Here is a 25,946-nt window from a genome sequence, read left to right as displayed (position 1 = left end):
ATAACTTCTCTCGTCTCGTCTCTCCACCCTTCATTCTCTTCTTTCGTCCCTCCTTTCAACCTTCTTGTCGTCCCTCCTTTCGAATTGTTCTTCTCTTCTACCAACATACCCCTACCTCTCGGCTCTGGACTTTGTCTATTCCTTATTGCTCCATCTCTTATAAAGCGTCTCAATTGTGCAGCTTGAACCAACTCTTCAATTCGATCTTTTAAAGCTACACATGCTTTTGTATGGTGGCCATGTTTTTTATGATATGGACAATGTTTACTTTGATCAACTCTCTCTAGCGTTCTTGCTTTCTTGGTCGTGGAATTATCTCTATAGCCATTCTTTCTTGTAATATTCGTGTTTTGTTGGTGCTCAATGGTGTATACTATGGAAATTTTTGTCCACAAGGTTCTTCTCATGCCCTTCTATATTGATGTTCTCCTTCCTTCTCATTCGGCTTCTTTTCAATTCCTCCATCCACCCTCACTTGATTTTCAAAATCCCTCAACTCCTCCATTTGCATAAACTTTGTTGTACGTTTCCTCAACTCATAAAGATTTGTTCCCAGTTTTTTGCAGTTATTGTCGGCAAGGGCCCCCGACCTTCATATGATGCATAGTAATCTCCGAACTTAGATTACGAATACTTAGCGCCACCTTTCCAAAGCGCTCCATGAATAGCCTCAATGATTCTCCCTTTTTCTACCTTATATTTACCAAAGCAATTGATGTTAAATGATGTGGTCGGCTTGTGGCAAGCTCCAAACTTTTGAACTAGTGTATCAAAGCAGTTAATAGATAATGGCGGTAACCGAGTAAACCAACTTAAGGCTGCTCCTTTCAAGGTTGTTGGAAACACTCGGCACAAAATGACATCATTCCATGTATACAAACTTATCTGTGTTGTATAAACTGTTATATGCTCATTAGGATCCGTACTTCGATCATATTTTTCCATGGTTACATTCTTCCAACTTTTAGGTAGTGGAGTTTCTATAATGACTTCAGAAAATGATGTATTCTTATAGACGTCCTGACAAACATGCCAGAGGTTTCTGTTAATTTTCTTCTTGTAACTTCACAACTTTCTTCATTATATGTACTCTGATGGATATGTGCTCTTGGTTGAACAGTTTCAAATGATATGTTTAAAACTATTTCTTCATTTAACTTTCTCCTAATATACGCATCCTCCACTCTCAACATGCTCTACTCCTCTTCATTACTCTTCTTTAGCGTTACAAACTCTTCTTGCAATTGCATTAACATAGCCATCAACATGACATTCTAATTATCTCCTTGTTCCCTTGGTTGATCTCCTCTTCTACTCGTCATTCCTCACCTTTTTTAGCTAACTTGCTTCTTGGCTCCGTGGTGGGTGCCAAAATGTTCTTACAAGGCCTTAAAACAATTAACTTCGTCTCCTCTGGACTTCTCGGCTTCACAATCTATTGACTCGGGCTTGGGCTTTCGACTACACTGTCCACTGATTTGGGATTGGGCTTGGATGTAGGTTATGGATTCTCACTTGTTGGACTGGATCAACTTGGACTGGATCAACTTGGACTCTCGCCTTCTGGACTCAAGGTCACTTCTCGAACAGGTGTGTACCTGCAAAGAGCTCTAATAACAAAATCATAATCAATTTTGATTGATTATCAGATAAAATTCACTTTGTTTAACTCTTGAGTTGATCACCTATTTATAGTACTCACTTATTGGACTTTAGACCCAATTAGGTTTTTACTCTTCGTATCTTACATTTATTAAATATATTGTACATATTTGGACCCATTTAATGGATTTTACTACAGTATTTTATTATTTTATTATTTAATTATTTATTTATTGTTGGTCTTTCAACCTTTCGGTCATTCAACCTAGATAGGACCCAGATAGGACAGTAATATTATAATAAATTCAATTACTAGAGTAAAATTGGGAACAAATTAAATAACATAATATTCATACTTTTTCATTGAAATTCATAAAGCACAATGTCAATCCTCGAGGTACATATTGCAATGGCAAAATTGAATTGTAGTACACCCACTCTGACTCATATTTGGGAATTTGCAGAAGTCTAGATGCTTTGATATACAAGGCTTTCTTACATCCAGAACGATCTAGAACTCTGCCAAACTTCTTTGCTCTGGATAGTCATCACTAAAGTAGAGTGGCATCGCACTTTTTGGCAACCAAAGTGAATAGTGTAGCTTAAAAACACGAACACAACTTACTCAGAAAGTTGGAAGACTAAACAGACTGTCTTAACAAAACAAAGAGTTAAAAACTGAGTTTAACTCATATGTATTTACAATTTCTGGTCAGTAATAACACCTAACAGCTAACAGTCAGTGCTTCCGTATGTATCTACCTGTTTACCTCTTTCTGTTCCAAAACTTATAATAAAGCTTCTTCTTAAAGTTCAAGTTATATTGAATATCAATTTTACACCTCTACCCAACTACAACCAGGAATTTTCTCCAACCCTTTCTGTTTCATGGCTACCCTAATGTTATTGGCATCCTTCCAAGAAGCACAGGTGGAAAAAACATTAGCAGTGAGCACATAGTTAGCTCCCAACTCAGACTCCAGTTTAGACAGAAAATCAACATCCAAGCTAGGAACCCACCCGTGATTCCTGCAAGCCGCCAAAAAACTCCTCAAGATAACATCATTGGGTTCCATAGGCATGCCCTTGATGATATCATAAGCCTCTTGAATCAAGCCAGATCTTCCTAGCAAGTCAACCATGCATCCATAGTGCTCAACACTCGGTTTTATGCCATACATTCTCACCATCCGATCAAAATACCTTCTCGCCTCACAAACGAGTCCCATGTGGCTGCAGGCCGAGAGAATCACAGCAAAAGCCAAACTATCCGGTTCCAGCCCCATATCCTCCATATGGTTAAACAAAGAGATAACATCTTTTTGTCGCCCATGATCCGCAAGAACCGACATCATGACAGTGCAAGACTGCAAATTCTTGTCACCCATTGAATTGAAGACGACAACAGCCTCGTCAATTCTTCCACACTTAGCATACATGTCAAACAAAGCTGTTCCCAATGCAACATTCATTTCCAAGTGACTCCTTATAACGTAGGAATGAATGGACTCGCCAGCACTGACATCAAGCATTTTAGTACAAGCAGAAAGCAAGCTCACCAAAGTGACAGAGTTTGGTTTTTCATTCGTTAGCCCCATCTGATGAAAGACACGAAAAGCATCCAAGGGGGAGTTGCAAGCAACGTAAGCAGCAATCATGGAGCTCCAGGTCACAACATCTTTATCAGTAATTTCTTCAAACACCTTGCGCGCGGACCTTAGAGCATGGCAATCAGCATACATGTTCAAAAGGGCATTGCCCACATAGCGATCGGAGCGGAATCCAGTCTTGAAGATGAGAGAATGGAGGGTCCCACCGAGGGGGATGCAGGAAGAGCGAGCGCATGCTTTGAGGAGAAAAGGGTAGGTGAAGCAGTCCGGGTTAAGGGGAGAGGTTTGGAGGAGGCGGAAGAGAGAGAAGGAGTAGTGAGGGTTGGGGGTGGAGGCGAAGGCTCTGATGAGGGTGTTCCAGGCGAAGAGGGGTGGGAGGGTGGGGAGGGAGTGGAAGAAAGTGGTGGCAAAAGGGAGGGAGATGGTGGAGGCTGATAAGAGGAGTTGGGAGATGAAAAAAGGGTGGTGGTTGAGGGAGGTTTTGAGGAAGAGGGAGTGGAGTTGGAGGAGATGAGAAAGGGTTTTGGATCGGTGGATGAGGGTAATGGCGCCCTCAGATACCCGCACTCTCATCTGTTTCAGATTCCTACACCACCACTTTCAACATTGCACCACTTTCACCATTGCAATCTAAGGCTCTGTTACTTTGAAGCAATGGATTTGCAGATATGGATATATGTGAAGGAAAACATAAAAAGCATAATAATTGAAGAATTGTGACTGTCATATTTCTCCATATAATTCAAAAGATACAAAAAAAAAAACGTTTAAAATCAATTAAAATGAGAACAGATAAATATAATATAATATTCACTATATAATTGATTATGTGGTGAATATTATATTATATCTATAAATATTATATATTACATTTTCTTATCATAAATAAATATTGTTAATTATATAATATAATTTAATAAAAAATATATAAATTTTCTTATTGTTATTATCGTTAAAATAATAATAAAATTAAAAAATAATAATAAGATAATTATAAATATAAAATAACATAAATAATAAAGAACAATAATAAAATTAAAAATAGTAATAATAATAAAATTTAAAAAAAAATAGTAATAAAATTATATTTTATTATTTAATTGAAATTAATTTATATATTGTTTCTGATTCTCTTATGACTGAAGAGCTTATGTTAATTCTTGTAATTTAAATTTCTATTTTTGATAAATATCATGAGACATTAAATTACATGCAAATGAAGTTATGTTGACGTGAGTATAATATTGTTTTCTAAAAATAATATGTGAAAGTTTTTAATCAATTTGATATATCTTGGGGATAAAATAAAAAAAGGGAGGTGCATTAATTATAAAATTCTAAATTAAGAGAAAAAATCCATGAGGCAACGAGAATTTTGTGGAAGTAGAGAGTATAAGGGCTTCCTATTTTATATAGGGAAATATTTCCCAAAAATAGATTTTTTCTCACAAGAGCTTTTTTTCTCCCCTAATTTAGAAGTTAATAACTAATGCACATCCTTTTTCCTTTCTATCCCCACAATATACCAAACTGAATTGCAAACTTTCTCATATTATTCTCAAAAAACAACATCATACTCCCTTTAGGAGGTATCATTTTGATGCAATTCAATGTCGCATGGCGTTTGTTAACCATGGAAACACAAATAGAAGAGATCAAGACCGCACACTCATTGAGAATCCCCAGAAGCTCTTCCATCAAAAGAGAATCAGAAATCTTTGACAATTTACAATACACAAGCCTGAAGGACATAATTTGTAACTCACCATCAAGTTTGTATGAGGGAAATGACTTCGATTCAACCATTGCTATCAGAAACGAGTTGGTCAAACGTGCAGCTTCGGTTTATCTGCAATCTACAGCGTTGTTGGTGACCAGAAATCAAAACTGTTTTGTCTCTTTCTGGGAAAGGCTCAAGAACAAGACACGATTGAGGCTTTCAGCTCCAAACCCATTCAGGGCTTGTCTTTGGCCAATTTGTCAATTTCTCAATCAGGTGGTGGGCAATATTTGTTCGTTTTCGTGACATGAAATAAGTATTTTAGGTCAATATCATCCTCCTTTTAAGCTTTCATCTATATAATATAACTTCTTTCCTTTTTGTAATTTGTATATAAATATATATATATATCTAGCACACTTGTGAGACATATTCAAGCTTTTTAGTTGTAATTTCTCTTTCTTTTCACCTAGATTGCTTTAAAGCTAAATTTTTTACCAGCAAATTCATGTCTATTTTTCTTCTTTACAAAGAACGAGGAACTAAATTAAAAAATAAATATATTTATTCCTTGCATGTCTTTCATAACTATTGAAACCTTCACGTTTCCACTATCTCCGACCATTTCTCCACCATCGCTCGCCATGTTTCCACCGTTGTGCACCACCGCATCTCCACAAATTGCAGAAAAAAAGAAAGTATAAAAGAGGAACACGAAGGTTGAGTTATTTTACTTTTACATGTTTTAGGAGTGTCCTTCTTTCGAGCATAGTAATATTACATTATATTGCATAATGAAACTTCACACACGTTCTTGCTCTTACTTTTAGGCATACTATTATTATATTACCCCTTTTTTCACATTTAACTTCACACACCTTCATCTTCTTCTAAGTATATTATTATTTTTTTAATTTTTTTTATAAACTTCACACTTTTAATCACAGTAGATACCTTTTTATGAAAAATATTATTATTATTACTATTATTATTATTATATTGTGTTTGATTTCTTTTAAGTATATTATATTGTATTTTTTTCTTTAGTTTTAATCACATTGTTTTATTTGAAACACGAACATGAAATTGTGTTCCTATCTTTTAATTTGAATCAGCTTTTTTAACGCAAATTAAACCCTTACTTAAGTCACAATATTAAAAAGATAAATTAAACTCCAATTTAGAAAAATAATAATTAAATCTTAATAATAATCACAAAACTCTATCTTTTATATTAATATTAAAAATAATATATTAAATTTTGAATAGCATAATAAGTTAATATTATTTAAAAAATATGTAATATTTTATACTATAAATATTTTTTATTTGAGGCAATTTTAGTTTCTTTATGTTATAGAAAAATAAAATGAATATAACTAATCAAACTATAGAGCAAGAAAATAAAATAAACCTCTTCGCAAATATGTTTCAAATTTAAGAAAAGCTTTCATCGGTGGAAATAATATGATCAAGTTTGTGTGATTTTCTATTCAATTGATCTTATAGTAAAAGCTTATTTTTTTAAAATCTATTAGAGGAAGAGTTAAAATTTGTGTTAGATAAAAAGTTCAACAAATCAATTGTTTGATTTTGATTGTGTTTAAACAACAAAGTATAAAACATTATTTTATAAGTATTAGGTCTCGTTAGATGCAAGTGTCTTATTTAGCCTGATATGTGTAAACATACTTCTCTTCGTCTGATATGCTTTTGCTTGAAGAGATGCAAACATGTATACTTCATCTAATAAGTTTTTGCTTGAATAGACAAAAAGCATATTTAGACTGGCATACGCAAATCTTAAACATTTCATGGTAGGAAAATTCTAACATCCATAATTTCGTTTAAGTGTTAAAAATGACTAAGTATAAAGCATTGTCATACTTCTTTTATAAGAATATAATATACATTATGCAACAAATTATGTAAGACGCAAGTGTTTTGTCTAACAAACGATATAACACTATGTTTGATAAGCATATGATATGTTCAAACAATGCACTTGAAATTAAGTTAACCTTGTACCACACAAACACACACACATATATATGCATGTATGCTCATTATATGTTGTAGGGGATGTCTCTTACTTTCGTCTACCAAGAAAATATGTTCAAACACAAGTCACATTAATGATTTTTTTGGATGAAGAGCTAAAGTTATTTGTCTTCAACAACTCTTTGACGCTAGCATTATGATCTTTAAAAATACTATATGCTTTGTACAACTATATTTAAACAAAATGAAGTAAAGACGCATTATCCAAAAAGCGATAAGTACATCCAAGTATTGGGTTGTTACATAAAAAATGAAAAGAGCAATTAATGTTGCATGGAGTGTTCATTTCAAACAAGCTCATATCAAATGCAAGAAAAATATTCAAGTAAATTGAAACTTCCCAACAACCAAAAAAGGATTTGCAACGGTTATAAACTCCAATTCCTATTTAAAGTCATTCACCAAAAAAAAAAAAAAAAGAGTACGTTACATAGTGCTAAAACACCATCCATATTTTGTGTGCTCCTAAAAGCTTCATAGAGAACATTATTGTTAGAATGTGTGACCAAAACAAGAGGAGGTGAATTGTTTTCACAAGATTTCGCAAAGATTAGAAGTAGAGTGAGAAGTTCTGATAAATTTGATTTTCCGTTCAATTGGATAAAATTTGTTCTCAAAACAACTAATTTTTATACCAGAAAACAAGGAAGAAATTGCAAAGCAATGTATAAGAGTAGGGAGAGTAGGGAAAGAGAGATTCACACACAAAGGTTTATATTGGTTCACTCTTAACCAAGAACTACATCCAGTCCTCATCTAACCATTGAGAATTCACTATGCAATCAAAACTAGATTACAAAACACACTAAGAATATTGATCTTGAACCCCTCAAGAACACAACACTTCTTAGCCAAAACCACACCAAGAATGTTGATCTTCAACCCCTCAAGAACACACAACACTCTTGATAAAAAAAACACAGTGTACAAAAACCCTTTCTGAAAGTGACTTCCACACAATTACAGTATTCAAAGAAGGAAATAGAATACACTTGAGATTTTCAAAGCAGTAGAACAAAGAATAGAAAACCATGATCCTAGTTCACACACAAGCAATGATCCAAAAGCTCTTGATCTTCTCTTGAAAACGTTTTTAATAAACTTTCTTTCTTGTTCTTTTCAAATGATCACAAATCAGTCTTTATATATACTCAAAGAAGTGGTTGGAACTGTTAGATCATTAATAAAAAGCAGTTAGAAACATTTAAAAATAGTTTCGAATTTATAACAAAATTCTGTTAGAAAACAACTTATTGATTTATTTTTCTATTAAGGATTTCACATAAAAACAACCAGTTGTTTTAACGAAATAGCTGATTGTTTTTGCCTTACAAAAAAAAAACAAAAGAAAGAAAAGCTTTTTCAAAACCTTTGAAAAACACTATGTACCGATCAACCAGTTGTTTCGACAAATCAACTGGATAAAAAAACTAGTTGTAGTCACAAGACCTTGAACAACGACTTTTCAACTAATTGAAAGCTCGAAACAACTGACTAAAAATTCACAGCTTTTGAGAAAACACTTCCTTTAAAAGAGTAAAGAGTTAAGTGAGCTTGAATCAATATTAGATGTCAATTGACAATTCAAAAACTACTAACATCACACACAAACACAACAATAGATTTTTCAAGTCTTCAAAGCAGATTTGAAAGCATCAAAGCACCTTGTTCAATAATATCCTTCTATTTGATGAAGACAAATTCCTAGTTGTTTGTGTTGTAGACTTTAAACTTAAGAGATCCTGCAAAACATAAAATATACCATGCAATCTACACATTGCAAGTATAGAAGGATAGCCAAACAAATTTATAAACCAATTTCATAGTTTCTGCATAGCCAACCATTGTAGCAGAAAACCAGAAACTTTAAAATTGTTTTAAAGTGCAGAGTGCAGCAGCAAAATTTTAAAGCTTACAATCAAAGCAAACTAGATAAATTATCCCTCTATTTGTCTTCACAAATAGACAAAGAGAAGTCCAAATTCCTTTCATAAAAACAAAAAAACTGGAAAATGCATTATGCTTTTGTTCATACCTTTACAAAGAGAATCCCAATAGATTCAACCAAAAGAATATTTTGAGATGTTCATTTGGTCATATGAGACACTTACATAAGTTGATAAGTGGAGGCACACATAGTTTCTTTATTCTTGAAGTTTTTTCCCTTGAGCAGTCATTCTTCGAACCCAAGGTGATTCTTGGCTGCCAAGGATCCCTGCAAGAAAAGGTTAAGAAGCAAGATTTGGTCTCCTTATGAATGTGTGGATCCAATGATATTAGTAGGAATCCATTTTAAAAGACCTTTAGGAACAACAAACCTTCTTACTCGACAGAATTTAGCCGAATTTAGGAAGATCTCCTAAAGTGACTCAAGAACAAGTAGAGTGTTAACTTTGTTAGCATTTAATTACTCATTCAAAAGTGAAAAATACATGGAGAAAAGGGTCTTATTTATAGTTAGAGAGGCAGACCAAGGAGGAAAGAATCAATAGAAAAATTTAAATTTGAATTCCTTTTATTCTAAGCACATGAAGTGGATTAAGTGACACTTGTCCACTCATGCATTCCACATTTGAGCATACACTCTAAAGCAAGAAGTATGGATGCACTTCTAACCCTAACTTGGACATCTTAGGGTTTCTCTTGGGCTTGTGTGAGCCCAATTGAACCCTAATAAGACTTCTCTAAACTTAATCTAACCTTACTCTACTCAAGGCCCATATATAAGTCCAAAAAACCTACACTACTTGGCCCAAATACAAGGCCCAAATGTCCTACATTACTTGGCTCAATACAAGGTCCAACATATCCTACCTACAAATTATTACATGCTAAGGTTTGATCCATGATGATAATAGTTTAGGCCTATTGATGTTAATCGAGGTCCAATCTTTTTGAGTCCTTCGAACCATAACCCTAGTTGTTGTCTTCTGGATTAGAGCTCTTCATTCATCTACTTTGTGTGTTATCATACCCTAGAATTGACCTCTTCAAAGATGATCTTTGGTCCAATAAGGATGACAATGTTGTACCTCACACACCTGTGGAAGATCTTGCATTTCTTCTAGCACGTTTTTTCTAAATCCTACATAAAATCCTTTTTCATGCTTTTGTTAATTTTGTATCTATTTGTTCATCTCCAATTCTTCTTTTCTCCTTTTTCTCAACCAAAATCACCACACCTATCAACATATACATCCTCAAACCAAAACTTTCATCCATCCGAAAGAAGAAAAACACATAAATGGTGGTGACATTGTGTTCTTTGGAAGATTGGTTGGGGCCAATGGAGTCTATCTTGGAATAAAGGTAGGATTTTTGTGGGTTTAGGTTATTGTGGTTGGCTTGATTTTTTTTGTGAACCGCTTTGTCGGTTTCTTTTGATTTTGTTTTGGTGGAGTTAGTAATTTTTCTTTTCTTGTGATGAACCTATAGAGAAACATTCACAAACACAATGGATGCCACCATAATGAACATGTATGCCACCCAAATGGGTTTGGGTAATTACCCCAACTACCTTTATTCGACACCACCACAACATTGAAGACCTTTTTCCTGCCATTTGAGTACAACTCTCTCCTTCAAAAACTCGTTGTCTTGGAATCCGACAACAACATTCTCCCACAACAACTTTGTTTTTGTTCCCAAAAAATGTTCCAGAGATTCCATCTACGACAATGATTTCTATTTCGATTCCTACCCTCAAAAGAAAACTAATTCTTTCTCCTTCATCTATTGTATAGTTTTGTAAAAAAAATTGGATAATGAGTGAACACAACTGTGAAGACATAAAAATATTGTAATATAATTCAAAATTTGGCTCAAAATTTGAAATGTGAATCAATGTGAGGTGCAAATGTTGTTTTTTTTTCATCCGCAGAGTCTTCAACAACATTATGTTAAACACCGTTCCAAAAAGCACAAACTCCTATAGATATTGTGAAATAAAAATCAACTTTAAATATCAGTTTTACACTATTTTGGCAACCTCAAAAGAACCTATGGTTTGAGACAAAGACACCATGTTTAGGTCTGCTAAGAAAAAATTTAAATTTCAAGTCGATTCTGCAAAAGGTATATCTTACCTTTACAAAAAGAAAAGGAAGAAAAGGTGCACACACTTGGTGGTTTGCTCCATGAGTGACTTGTCCTTCTCATAATGTGCCACATGTCGTTTCCACAATGAGTCATATCGTGTTTTTCTTTTATACTTCTAGTAAATTTTGTTTTTATTTTTTTTTCCTGGAAATTTCCAATGTTGATACGTGACAAAAGTTTCCCTAAACTCCATTTGTATTATTTATAGATATATTAAAAAAAATAATAAAAAATGCTATTTTATTTTCTCTAAAAGTGATATCTCTATTTTTTTTATTTATCCATATATTTTGATCATCAAAGCTGGAAGATTTTAAGTTGAAACAACTTCTTTAAATATGAAAATATTATTTTTTGTTGTTGAAATCTTTGAAAGAATGATCCAATTAAGTTATGATATATACTAATATATTCATAAAATTTGAGAAAACAATTATACTACTAAATTATAATATAGAATCAATCTTCATTGAACGGTACAAGAAAAATTGAAAAAGAATGCTTATGTGTGGTAAAATAGGTCAGTTTGATCCATTTTGGTCCTATATTGATATGCCAAAAGTGGGACAGAGTGGTTTGTCCCATCAAGGTTATACAAAATAAAATTTGTAACTCGTCTCGCCATAGAGTGGGTTGGTGAGATGTCCCGACACATTTTAATTTTTTTTTTGAATTTTTTGTTTGTTTTGGATCTATTTATTTGGTTGTAGTCATTAATATAACTTTTGGACATAAAAATACGAGAAAAAACAATAAAATTGAATCAGACTTTAATATTCTAATCAAAGAAGATTTAATGCCTAACAAAACAAAATAAATATCAACAACATTTCAATGAATCAAATGATGTATACAAAAATTAATGTAACTAAAGTTTTATATAAAATATTGACTACGACTAATTTTAATTAAAAAAACATGTGTTAAAAATAAAGAAAGATGAATAGACGAGCTGTCTCGATCTGTTTTTGATTGGGTTAGCGAGTTAAGTAGACCAAGTCAATAAGATTCTTTTGAACCCTGACTTTTATATAATAATTATGCTATTAATTCATAATAAATTAAGTATTAATTATAATTATTATTTTTTAATATTATTACTATTTTTTTAAACGATAAATATGTTTTTATAAAAGCTTATATTATTTATAAGAAATATAACTAGTCAAATCGACACGTGTGTGGCTGTACATAATTTTTTTTTGTACTTATAACTTGACTAAAATCATGTATGATAATAATAATCAATATAAAACTAAGAATTTACAAAATAAAAGTATTTTGAATATAAAGGAAGCGCATACATTGTCGAGGAGGAAATATACTAGAAGAACGTTACAATTCATAAATATATTAAAAGAAAAGAAACTAAATTGTATAACCAGAAACCGGAATATCTAATTAGGGTTCTGAGGCTGAGAACCCTGGATTGCTCGAAGTGTTGTGCTACGTTCCTCTCTCTGGCGTTAGGGTTTCGAGTGCTCTTGTTCTCTCTAGAAGCAGGTATATTCAAAATCTTCGGTTTCACACATCCACCTTATATGCCACTCCTTCTGCATCGTGTCGCACTGGTAGCGTTTTCAAGATTTTAATTTATCAATCTATTCCTTTGGTTGCAGTCAAAGTATGGCTTTATTTGATCAAGATGCAGATTTGTTATAATTTTTCAAAATTATTTTAAATATACATTTTAATTGATATTTGCGTTGCAGTTGATGTTTGACATCTTTATTGGAATTTCTTTTTCCAAATTTTGCCGAATAATTGTTGTGCGTTTTGGTCGCACTTTCGGTGATATATTGACCTTGTCGAATTTGAAAGCAGTTTCAATTTGGCTGTAATAATATTTCGTTGTGACAAGTAATAGGTTTGCAAGTAAGTGGGTTTGTGCAAGTAAGTGGGTTTGTGTCAAAATCTTCGGTTTCACACATCCACCTTATATGCCACTCCTTCTGCATCGTGTCGCACTGGTAGCGTTTTCAAGATTTTAATTTATCAATCTATTCCTTTGGTTGCAGTCAAAGTATGGCTTTATTTGATCAAGATGCAGATTTGTTATAATTTTTCAAAATTATTTTAAATATACATTTTAATTGATATTTGCGTTGCAGTTGATGTTTGACATCTTTATTGGAATTTCTTTTTCCAAATTTTGCCGAATAATTGTTGTGCGTTTTGGTCGCACTTTCGGTGATATATTGACCTTGTCGAATTTGAAAGCAGTTTCAATTTGGCTGTAATAATATTTCGTTGTGACAAGTAATAGGTTTGCAAGTAAGTGGGTTTGTGGAGGTGTCATATTATTGCTTTAATTTAACTTTTTTTTTACGAGAAGGGGAATAAGGGAGGGATGATTGTCAGATACTAACAAACGGATGTATATTTTGCACTGGTTATTTATGTATTCAATTAAAATTTTGTATTGGTTTCAGGTGTTTTGTGATATTTTGTGAAATGGGTGAGACTGGAAAACGATATTATTCACAGAGAGACTATGATGGGGACAGGAAAAATCAAAAGAGACGTGTGAATGACAGAGATGACAGGGGTAATGATGAATTGATTGTCTATAGGATACTCTGCCCTGATGAAGTTATTGGGAGTGTTATTGGGAAGAACGGGAAAGTGATAAATTCAATTAGGCAAGAAACCAGAGCAAAAGTCAAGGTCGTGGATCCATTTCCTGGTGCCAAGGACCGGGTTATAACGATCTACTGCTATGTTAAGGAGAAGGAAGAAGTTGAGATTAACGATGAGTTCACTTCTAAAGAACCATTATGTGCTGCTCAAGATGCTCTTCTCAAGGTTCATGTTGCCATTGTCAATTCCATTACAGCTCTTGGAGATCCTGAGAAGAAACGGAAGGATAGAGATGAATGTCAAATTCTTGTTCCATCAAGCCAGTCTGCAAATATCATTGGTAAGGCAGGGGCTACCATTAAAAAGCTGAGAAGTAAAACAAGGGCAAATATCAAGGTTACTGCCAAGGATACAGCAGACCCGTTACACTCATGTGCTATGGATTTTGATAATTTTCTCTCGGTTAGTATATTCAATATTATGAAACTTACCTTTGAATGATTTCTTGCTTAGGTTCATAAAATCATTTCACTGAATGCTAGCATCTAATCCTCCACCCAATGGCACTTGCCAATTCTAATGTTTTATTTCACTAATTAATGGAATGGTTGGCATAGAAGTCTTTTTACAGCTTATCTTTCGGAATTGTAAACATTTACAATGATCATGTTTCTGATTGGGTACTATGCATTTTGGTTTTCTAATACTACTCTCGATATGTCATATGCAATGTGCAATTTCATATGAATGTCTAACACTTGTAACATTTATGACAACCATTTTTCATGGTAGTCTAATAGCAAAACTAGTGACAAGACAACTTTGTCAATAGTCACTTAATAACAAATTTACAACACTTTTGTTTTGAAGTGTTTTGCTTGGTTTTTAGGAACTTCCAGTTGTTATACTAGATTCCATCCTGAATACTTCTTAGAATATATTGTCTGCTTGTTCTTGAGAGATATCCTTTGTCTAAAAGAGGTGAAGGAATGATCTATGACTCTTTAGACTGTGATCTGTAAGTAAATTTGATACCCCAAACCGGTGTATTAGACAGAGAAGGTTAAAGTTTGCATCTCTTTTTTTGTTCCTAAAATCTTCTAATCTTTTGACAGTTAGCATAGTTATTGTTATAGAAATAAGGAGCTGATTCTATACAATCAAGAATATTGTTATAATTATGGAAATAAGGAGTTGGTCCTATATAATCAAGAATATCTAGATTATATGTGCATTATTAGAAACTTTATATTATTCCTGTATCATATCTTTGGATATCAAATCTCCTCTACTTATTGTTCTGATTCCTTTTTTTTTCAATATGAATAAAGCACTTGTGCTGTCTCAGAAACACATGGCTTTAGCTCAATGTTTCTCTTTTTCCTAGAGTTTAACATGGTACTGGAGTCTTTTTCAAAACTGTGTTGGCACAGTAGACCCACTGTCTGGAAGATTTTTTTTTGCAAACCTTTCTCCCAAGCTCGCTTTCACTGTTTCAGTGTCATCTTTTTTTTATTTTTAATTTTTCATCCAGTTTCCCCAAAAAAAAAGTGTCTTCCAATACTACATAAACCTCTAGAACAAATTCTGTCATATTTTCTAACCATATTATTAGTATTGAGAAGATGGACTAGTCTAACTATTCCACTTGGGCTTCTGAAATCGAGTTATGGTTTAGTAGGTTGTGCTACAAAACCTATCTCACGACCATTGCTGAATCTGTTCCTGGATAACATTGTGAACAATAGATAAAGAGTGATGCTCAACTTTTTAGTGTTATTAAATCCAGTATTCACAACTCACTCAAACCCGTTTTCTGTCCCCATAAGACATGTGCATCAATTTGCTATATTGTCGTTGTGGAGCAGCACAACTGCTAGCTGCTACAGGAATTCACAACATTGTGGTTTTGTGTCACATCAATAGTGGTCAAAACTGCAGTGACAGATGAAATGTGGCAATAGTGACCAGACTGTGGAGGATAATACTGTTATTCCTTGTCTTTACCTTTGCACTTCAGTACATTAGCCAATCCCTGATAGCCCATACATATTATGGCCATGCTTAGCTCATTTTTGCCTGACCCACTGCTTTTCCAGCCAAGCCCATTCATAAACAAGCTCACCAATTTGTAGCTTCCTGTCCAACACCTTTCTTTCTCTATTTCTATCTTTTTTCTTGTGTTTTCTTTCCTTTAGTCATTTTATCTTCTATAGTAGATTATGCCCTGTTTTTAAATAAATCCTTCTTGTGTCTTGTCTCCCTGTGATTTTAAATATAGTAGATTGTGTTTTTTTATGCTAGTCAAGAATCCAATGATACAAAATAAGAAATAAACTAAAACTCAACTGTGTGCTGATCCATGTTAAAAAAGAATTGTGAATGATAGTAATGGTGGATGAAGCTTAAGTTACTGATGAAAAATTTATGATAAATATTTCAATGACCTCTGTCATTGAAGGATAACCTTTATATCAGGGAGCTTTCCCTAAGGTATATACCCTATTCATTAACAATGAGGAAAATAATGAAAAAGAAGATTTCCTGTAATTTAAGAAGAATCCAATTTATTTCTTTGTTAATCTACCGTTGGAGAACTTCATCATACCCATATTCTGTTATGTATTAATGTATTGTGGAAATTCAATATTACTTTGGGTAGCTAATGGATGCACCTTGTGCACCTATTTTTGGTGGACCATCAGAAGAAGCCAACCGAATGTATAGTTGTGGAATGAATAACCAATGTGATGCTGGAGTCCTTGATTTTACTTAATAATTGTACATCAAATTAGATGATTATATCAATTTGAATGTAAATTACTTTTATTTTTCGTCTAGTTTGTTAGAAAAATTTGTAATTTCTGTATGCTTTATGATATTTTATCATACTTTTACTCGACTTTTTTTTTCATTCAACAAGACAATTTTTTTTGTAGTAAACTACCTTATTATGTTGTTGGTTTCTCTGTGAGTAGATCAGTGGTGAATCAGAAGCAGTTAAAAGAGCACTATTTGCAGTTTCCTCTATTATGTACAAGTTTGGTCCAAAGGAGGACATCTCTCTTGACACAACTGTACCAGAAGCCCCACCTAGTATTCTTATTCCCTCTGATGTTCCAATTTATCCTCCTGGTGGACTATATCCACCTTCAGACCCTATTGTCACACCTAGAGCAGTTCCTCCAATTATGGGTGCAACTAATGTTCAAGATCTGCATGGTTATGCTGATGCTGCCAATACGTGGCCTCTATACTCTTCTGCCCTTCCAGTTGTTTCTGGCTCTGGTGCTTCGCTGTCTGAGGAGTTGATTGTTAGAATTTTGTGCCCTTCTGACAAGATTGGGCGTGTCATTGGGAAGGGAGGTAGTACAATTAAAAGTATGAGGCAGGCTAGCGGTGCTCATATTGAGGTTGATGACTCCAAGGCTAATTATGACGAGTGTTTAATCATTATAAGTACAACAGAGGTACACTATCTTGCCTTGATACATTTTTTTTCTGTAACATAAATTTACTTTTCCAATTGAGGTTGATGACTCCAAGGCTAATTATGACGAGTGTTTAATCATTATAACTACAACATAGGTTCACTATCTTACCTTGATACATTTTTTCCTGTAACATAAATTTACTTTTCCGGTAATTGTTGGAGGTATTACATTTGATGGAGTTCATAATGTATATAATCAAAATGTTCAATGAAAGTGAGTTTTTGTATAGCTTAGATATTTTGATTCTGGAAATATTAATCAAAATGCTAGAGTGCTTTGGATTGAAAAATAAGCAAAGAATGCATGTTGCTGTTCAACTGGGGAAACATTGACATTTGCTATTTAAGAAGGAATTTTAATTTGAGTTATTGATGGAGTGCATAATGTATATAATCAAAATGTTCAATAAAAGTGAGTTTTTGTATAGCTTAGATATTTTGATTCTGGAAATATTAATCAAAATGCTAGAGTGCTTTGGATTGAAAAACTTTTTCTGAGTGAAAAATAAGCAAAGAATGCATGTTGCTGTTCAACTGGGGAAACATTGACATTTACTATTTAAGAAGGAATTTTAATTTGAGTTATTTATATATATATATATATATATATATATACATATCCTAATTTTATACAAGACTAAAAAGTGGAAAAATCAATTAAACTTTCATATTAAATAATTTTCATTTCATACTCTGAAGTTTCCATCTAGGATTATATTATATGTTTAATGTACAGCCAGTTGAGGTGTACAAGTAAATAATTTAGGTATCCTAATTTTTGTTTGAATGAAATATTTTCTAGTTGTTGAATTTCAATTAAACTCTAGGGAAAGGAGAAACATGAGTTTCCAGGACGGTATATTACTTTATTTCTTTTGAGAAAAAGGAATCAATACAATAAATAGGAGACATTTGTTATCCTTTAATAACAAATGTATGATATGTGAATAAATAAAAAAATTCCTAATATTAATATTAATTATAGATATTTTTTATTATATGATCAACACCTTATTTCTATATTTCTAGCAATTTTCCTGATTATATAGGATCTGCTTCTTATTTATATAATTATAGCAGTATTTGTTCTCTCGTTTTCTATTCTTTGCATATAATTATCCTTTTCCATATCATAGTGCCTATATATATGTTCTTACATTTGTATTATAAAATGGAAAATGATCATGCGGCTATGTATTTTGTAGTCACCAAGTGATCTAAAGTCAATGGCAGTTGAAGCTGTTCTGCTGATGCAAGGGAAAATAAATGATGAAGATGATACCACTGTTTCAATGCGCCTTCTAGTTCCATCAAAGGTGATAGGTTGTATTATTGGTAAAAGTGGCTCAATCATAAATGAAATTCGGAAGAGAACTAGGGCTGATGTTCGAATCTCTAAAGGTGATAAACCAAAATGTGCTGATGTGAATGACGAACTTGTTGAGGTTTGACTTTTTCACTTGTTTTAAAATTATATTTATTTGGCATTATTTGGCATGAAAGATTTTTATGGGTGTGTTTGTACAAGTTTTCAATTGTCGTTTGAACTCCAACCTTTTCAAATTTCCTACATCTCTTTTTCTAGTGCAGTGTGAAATGGATGTTCAAAACATTGAAACAAACATACACTTTATGTGATGTATGATTCTTTAACAACAAAAATCATTGTAGAGAAAAAAAATAAAAATTGAAATGTATATGACCACTGGCAAATGCAGCATTTTTTTAATTTTAATAAAAGCTCATTAATAACATTGATAGCACTTTTTTCATATTTTTTTCCTTTGATGTTTTTTGGGGATTTAGGTGGGTGGCTCTGTTGATTGTGTAAGAGATGCACTGATCCAGATTGTATTAAGACTCAGAGATGATGTGTTGAGAGAAAGGGATACTAGCCATAATCCTTCTATTGGTATGGGTGCTGAATCCTTGTACTCAGGTAGTACGGGTTTTTCATTGCCATCTGTGCTTCCTTCAGTTCCTCCTGTTGCTGCTCCATTGGTTTATGATCAGAGGGCTGAAAGTGGAGCTGGCCTGGGCATGCTTTCTTCAAGCAGCCTTTATGGATATGGATCTTTGTCGGTATGTCACATTTTTTAAGGCCATATTGTCATAATATATTGTGATAATTTTTGCAGGAATGTCATGATTTAGTTTTAGTTTCTCTTTTTCTTATACAAAATGCTAATAAAAAGCTTTCAATCTTTCTTTTCTTTTATCTTTTTGTTATGTATCCATTCCAGTTTTAGTTTCAAAATGTGTCTCTAATACTTTTTCTTTGGTTTAATTATATGCAATAGATGGGAGAAAATGGCTACAGCTCTATATCCTCGTATGCCAACAAGCTATATGGAGGGTTAGTGTACATTTATATAACAATTTGTGAATACTTGCCAACTGATTTAGTGTTGTTTTGGATTGGAATTTGCAGAATTGATTTTGGTAAATCTGGGTCTGTAGTGTTGGGAAACATTTCCAATGCAATGTAAATGCAACTCTCACTCACTGAAACCATGGTTTGAGAATGAGATGATTCCATTAGACACTCCCTAACTTGATATTTGTTTAGCATATGGAATTGAGAATGAAAAGTTGTATTTGTACCCTCTAAAAATTTAATTGTGGGTTTGGACCTAATCAATATGCACTTAACCTCCTATATTGCTTTTCTCAACTATATTAAATTGGTTGAACTTATGTTTTTGTGCTCTTATTGTGCACAGTTTACCTCCCCCATCAACTCTGGATATGTTGATTCCTGCCAATGCTGTCGGTAAAGTACTGGGTAAAGGAGGGGCAAATATAGCCAATATCAGGAAGGTTGGTTTACACATTCTGAATTTATTATTTTTTATGTTATTGCAGGGGTTATTAATTTTTTATTTTGAAATTTATCTTAAAGTTAATTCGGGGTTTGGTTCTTGCTGCTATGTCTCTCACTGTGCTTTCCAGTTGTGATGAACTGTGTTAATAAAAATTCCGTGTAATGTTGGAGTGAGTAAAGTGGTTCAATTAGAAGATATCCAATCAGTGGGATGATTCGAATCATTTTGCTGAACATTTGGTTGTTGATTGGTCCATGTAATTTCTTGATTGCTCACTTGCATTTGTTCTATTTACTTCAGTTACTTGTTGGAAGTAAGAGACATCTAATGTTTTTTCACATAAACTGATTTGTCTTGAGCGCAAATAATTTGAGATGAAACTAATTAGAAAAATAAGTAGGTTAAGGGCTTAACTAGTTTCAGTTTTTCACTGCTCCCATATATAATTTTGTCAGATGTCATATAATGGAGTCATTCCATTCAACTTAATTTATGAGATATTTTCTTTTGATTGTGCTTTTTTATCTACGAGTATACAAAAAAAGTTATATATATATACTTGATCTGTTTGATGTTAATGACTAGATTAGTTGGCGTAACCAAAGTATATTCAACTCTGTTTGTGATTCAATGGCAATTTGTTCATTCTCCCATAAATTAATGCAAATTTTGCTTCATTTGATACCTATATAATGCTTTCTTTTGCATCAGATTTCGGGAGCAACAGTTGAGATATCGGACTCTAAATATGGCCGTGGTGATCGTATTGCTCTTATATCTGGCACACCTGAACAAAAACGTGCTGCTGAAAACTTGATCCAGGCGTTTATAATGGCAATCTGAATTATTGAAGTTCTTTCTTGGGGTATTGAAGGTGAAAAGTTTATTTCTTGAAGTATCTCCTTGTTCCTGTCCTTAGTTATGTTAGGTTGGTTCTGGAGAGACAATGTTCTCTAGGTTTGTTCAGCTTGACTCCTGCTTCTCCCCCAACAGTGGCTAACAAGTTCGTGCTGGAGGATCCATTGCTGGGTTTTGTATGTAGGAATTATAGTTCCTTTCCTTTTTTTCCTCTTAATCTGCTCTCATCTGGGTTTTATCGTAGAAATCTAGGATCACTCTGTCCTTTCATGATGTTTGTCTTGGACTAGTGTGAAGTCATCGCTATCTCCATAAATTATTCATTATTCAGTGGAACCATAAAGCGGTGTTTATTATGTTTCTGATGGCTCACACCATCTTGTTCTCCTTTTCTGAAAATATCTTCCCTATTGGTGCAAAATGAGATGCTGACTCTCTAGCTATCCGTGCTTTCTCGTATCCTTGGTTACCCAAGTAATTTATCCAGAAGGGGGGAAGTTGCTTCATGAACTCCAATAATTTCAGAAAACCCTGGACCACTTTCTTCCCCCTAATTCTAATTCCATATCTTGTAATTCTGTCATGCATGAGGACATTTACAGCTAGATATAACCGTCTTACTTCACACCATACATGATTCATTATATATGTACAGAAATGCTAGAAGCCAAATTTTGTGGTTAAAAACAATCATTAAGACTCAAGATAAATAGAAATTAGGAAGATACGGCTTGTTCCTCCTTCTCATAAAGAAAACATAAGACATCAAAGAACAATGAAAAGCATCGTGAGCTTGAGATGGTTTAATTGACTCCTGGCACTGTTTTGATCCTACAATCATCACTGAATGTGAAAGATTTCTAGCAACACTAGTCATACATGTTATCTGAATCCTCTGGATTTTATTTCAAAACTTTTACATTCTGTTCGTTTTTATTCTGCCTTGTGATGGACCCCTTCAAGAAAATATTTACTAAAAATTGTCTGCAGAGATATTTGATCCCCTGCACTGGAGGCAAAGTTTGCTCATATGGAGCTCAGTTTGTCAGTTGTGACATCTAATAGTTGCTGCCTGTCAGATTTTAATGTAGTAAACCCTCTCTTCCAATATGATGCAGAGTTGTTTCATTCAGTCTAAATTCTGCGAGGGTGATTAATCCCATTCTGACTTATTTGGTTTCCTGCTTACAGCATATGATATATAGTATTCCAACACAATTTGATTTTTTAGTTAAGGTGACTTGGGTAAAATCCTGCTCTAAAATTTGTGGTTTCATCCGACCCAAGTAAAATTTAATTTGTGGACAAATCTGTTATGTCTAATTTATAGTATGCAACAAGATTGGATAATATATTTCAGAATCATTCCTTATTTCATCCGTACTGTGCCATCTTGTGTGACCTTGTCTCGTCCAGATTACTTGTGGCCTCATTTCAACATCAGCGTGCTCAAAGTACGACGAACCTCTTTCTAGGATATGCAATTAATTAACTTGATAATGTCAAACCTTAGCGTTTCCTCCAAATTTGAAGTTCAAACTCTCGTCGCTACAATCATCTCCGCATAATTATGCTCGTTAATTTTTTCAATCGTTAAAAGGATATACTATACATGTGAACTAATTCTCCCGTTTTTCTTGCTAGCTGTAATTTTCCGAACAGTTAGATCTCATTCTTATCCTGTACGAACACTTTCTATTCTTTTTCCGCACAAGCTTTGAACTATTCCGCTAGTTTCTTATCAATAAAGATGCCTGGTTTAATCTGAGTTGGGTAAATTTCATGTGCACTCAGACATTTTATCTTGGAGGTATAGTTTGACATTATGATTTATTGGTGGCCAGTACGTTTTGGAAGGTAGTATTAGAAATCTACTTGTTAATTGTGTTGAATTAATACTTGTTAATTATGATTACTCTGTTTATAAAGCTGCTGATATGGTGCACCTTTAGTAGCTTAAGCAAATGTCCATTATATATACGCAGCATAGCTTTACCACATTTGTTTCAAATGTCCATTCTTGTATATAGTTTGATTAGTTGGATTTCACTCACTAAATAGTAAATGTTAAACGCAACAATCCTTTTGATTTTTACTTTTATATTATTCCAAATCGTTTCTAATAAATTAAACTGGACGTTTCCTCACATTCTTTTACATAGTTTGTTACATTGACTTTCGAATTAACCAAAAATCAAATTGAAATCTTTGCATTCTATATTTTTTGCAATATTCCATGAAATTTAGCATGTTATTTATGTTGTCACTGCGTATTGCTTGAAAAGTAATTATTATCATATTACAATGTTAATTCTTTGAATATTTGAACTGGTGGCGTTTGTGCGACTATAATTTGTTGCAATTTTCTTTTCTTTCAAAATTGAGATTATTCTACCACGAGTTTCCTAAACCCTTCGTGGCTGTTATTACTCATCGTGATGAAGCGGCCACCCTGCTGCGTTAACAAATTCGAGTTTAAACATTAACAAGAGATATTAGTCTGTGAAGGATAAACATGGAAGTTAAATGGTGTGGGTGTCAGGGATAAAAGGCGTTTGCAACTGGCGAAATTTGCAGTGGGAAATGCTTTGCATAGCATTCTGGAATTGAGTTTTTGGTAATTAATTTTGAATGTTTTAAATATCTGTGAAATTGCTTAAAAATTAAATTCCTACAAGTCAGTACTATAATATTAATAACAACATTTATCAGTGTATATGTTTTATATTTTATATTTTATATTTTATTTTATTTTTAATTATATTTTAAAATTAAAAAAATAAAATAAAATATCTAAATACTAGAAATAGCCGTAGATAAAGTTCAACAATCTAATAATATGCTAAGAATAATTTATATCTTTCAAAAGCACTATATTATAAATTAATTTTTTAATAATTATCTGAGTTATTTATAATTGTATAGTGCCGGACTGTAGAATTCCAACTTAGGAAGCAACTGCAGGTTGTCAGGTGTGTGACTTAGGTACGTATACGCAACCTGAGCCATGGAGATTGAGCTATACAATTAAAAAACGAATACAGTAGAAAGATAGTTGATGATTTATTTTTGCTTATCTGTTTAATAAAATAAGTAGGGTGTTTTATATTTGTTTATCTAATTTTAAAAGTGGTTTTTTTATTATGGACGATGGCTACATTTTCTGTTGGAGTTAAAAGTTTCTCTATGAAGAAGAAAGGTAATTATATATTAAAGCATTAACAAAACTGAGCAGCATGTGGGCAAAGGCTCGATCACCCTGCAAGCAAACCGATTCCAAGGATTGTCCTTGAGGTGATATAATTTGGGTGGTTATCAATGAAATTGCAGGAATATTTGTATATACAATAAATTGTGGGAGTAAAAAAACCAAAGGAAAGTACTGTTACATATAATTAACCTCGGGCCAGTGTATTCTGGTACATATAATTCCTGAAGAAAGATTGTTGATATTTACCCCATAAGCTAGAAGAAAAGTGAAAGAGGCAGAATTATTTTTCCATCTCGTGGAAGAAACCTTGAAAACACATTGTAAAAAAACCCAATGATAAATTGTGACAAGCCATGAACTCGCTAGGGACACGCTCATCCATACCCAATCTATATACAAGCAGATCAACAACTCTTATCCCAAACAATCTTGAGTGAGCCAGTATTACCACACTACATGTACTTATGATCACCTTATTTTTTGGATCAGGAAACCCAAAAAAATCCTCTCAACTTTCGAGCTTAGATATTAGGCAAATTCTGCCTGCACCCTATCAATTCTACCATGCACCCAATCGGAAATGATAAAAATGTCCCTTCAAAATGAAAAAAATTAACCTTAAATAAAAGAATGTTGTAAATAAAAATTACTTTTAGAATCTTTTATTTGAAAAGATTTCGGATTTCAATCTCTGGAACGTATTTTTGAATTTTGGAAATTTTTATTCGGAATGCAGTTTCAATTTTGTATTCCGAATTTTTTTGTTTGGAATGTATTTTTTAGTTTTGAATTAAATTTATTATTCTAGATTTTCAAATTCGGAATATGGGTAATTTTGGAAATTTAAAAAAATGATAGGGTATAGGTTAGAATTGATATGGTGTAGGAAGAAATTGTTTAGATATTAATCTCAAAAAATTGGATGCGGTCTGATGAAAAATGTTTGATGACACATTCATGGAAATCACGTTGCAATGGTTCAGTTGAGTTCTTAGAGTAATTACATATTTTTTTCATACTCTCTCTTAGATGTTTGTGGAACAATCCACAATTAACAAAGTGAATCTTTCAAGAATCACTATCATTTTTTGTGTTAAGCAATAAAAGAAGAAGACAATATCAGAGTGTGTGTTCATCATTCAAATGAGGAGATGTTTGTGGAGGCCTTTCTTAAAGGACTTTGAGCCAACCTTTTTAATGAATCACTCATTTAGAAGAATGGCAGTTCGATGACCAAAATCAAAAGTAGGGACTCATCCCACATCGAGCTTGAAGAAGTAATAAGATGCAAAAAGGTCAAAAGAAAAATGACTTTTTAACTACAAAAGCATAAGGAGGGCAACCACGAGTTAAGGTCGAAAAGAGAAGATAACCATCGGTTGGGGAGAACGAGGGTGGGGTTCACTACGACTTTCCTACCTTTTTTTCTTAAGTTAAGGATTAGAGGGAGTCACCTTAGCATCATTAGTCACAACTATAACTTTGTTCGACCTTCCACTTATGCATGCATCATGAGCATTTTTCAACGTCTTCATTTTCTTGAAGTTGCGATTCATCTCTTTATGAGATATAACATACATAAAACTTTGAGTCAATGTCAACAAGTAGTGCAAATATAAGTTACAAAAGGGATATACGGATATAGGCTTTCACATTCATGACTTGGTATTCAAGTTATAGGAGAATAGTCGTGTCAAAAATAGTTTCCAATTTTTCACAACTCTCATGCTCAGTTGCATTCAAATCTTTCGATTTCTAGCACTTTGAACGTGAGAGTTTTGGGTTTAGAGGGGAAAGTCCTTTAACATATTACGATTGTTAGGGAAAGTTCAGATCTTTATGAAATAACCTTTGAAACATTTATAGAGTGATTGAAAGAGGGAAAAAA

At 33.1% G+C, this 25,946-nt stretch overlaps 2 protein-coding genes across 3 annotated transcripts; one reads left to right on the top strand and one right to left on the bottom strand.

The window, feature by feature from the left end:
• Nucleotides 1–2,438: 2,438 nt before the first annotated feature.
• LOC137809395 (pentatricopeptide repeat-containing protein At5g43790) lies at nt 2,439–3,785 on the bottom strand. The gene has a single exon (XM_068610514.1). The coding sequence runs from the start codon at nt 3,783–3,785 to the stop codon at nt 2,439–2,441; it is 1,347 nt and encodes a 448-aa protein (XP_068466615.1).
• An 8,553-nt stretch (nt 3,786–12,338) lies between these two features.
• Nucleotides 12,339–21,207, top strand: LOC137811609 (RNA-binding KH domain-containing protein). Of its 2 annotated transcripts, XM_068613409.2 has the most exons (8): nt 12,339–12,594; nt 13,524–14,133; nt 16,650–17,141; nt 18,370–18,609; nt 18,971–19,246; nt 19,465–19,520; nt 19,888–19,984; nt 20,701–21,207. In XM_068613409.2, the coding sequence occupies exons 2-8, from the start codon at nt 13,546–13,548 to the stop codon at nt 20,830–20,832; spliced, it is 1,881 nt and encodes a 626-aa protein (XP_068469510.1). In that variant the 5' UTR covers nt 12,339–12,594; nt 13,524–13,545; the 3' UTR covers nt 20,833–21,207. The 2 variants fall into 2 exon arrangements, with proteins under 2 accessions (XP_068469510.1, XP_090154786.1); XM_090298660.1 differs by lacking the exons at nt 12,339–12,594; nt 13,524–14,133; nt 16,650–17,141 and adding an exon at nt 17,195–17,259.
• The last annotated feature ends 4,739 nt before the right edge of the window (nt 21,208–25,946 follow it).

This window comes from Phaseolus vulgaris, chromosome 2 (assembly GCF_051622355.1).
Source record: "Phaseolus vulgaris cultivar YP4 chromosome 2, ASM5162235v1, whole genome shotgun sequence".
Classification (NCBI taxonomy): Eukaryota; Viridiplantae; Streptophyta; class Magnoliopsida; order Fabales; family Fabaceae; genus Phaseolus; species Phaseolus vulgaris.
The sequence above is the reverse complement of the archived record's forward strand: the minus strand, read 5'-3'. Positions and strand labels throughout refer to the sequence as shown.

What these genes read in the sequence shown, in the direction of transcription:
- LOC137809395 (XM_068610514.1), bottom strand. Translation starts at nt 3,785, where the DNA reads ATGAGAGTGCGGGTATCTGAGGGCGCCATTACCCTCATCCACCGATCC.
- LOC137811609 (XM_068613409.2), top strand. Translation starts at nt 13,546, where the DNA reads ATGGGTGAGACTGGAAAACGATATTATTCACAGAGAGACTATGATGGG. An exon ending in GCCAACAAGCTATATGGAGG is followed by an intron (nt 19,521 to 19,887) that starts GTTAGTGTACAT and finishes TATTGTGCACAG; the next exon opens with TTTACCTCCCCCATCAACTC. An exon ending in ATATAGCCAATATCAGGAAG is followed by an intron (nt 19,985 to 20,700) that starts GTTGGTTTACAC and finishes CTTTTGCATCAG; the next exon opens with ATTTCGGGAGCAACAGTTGA.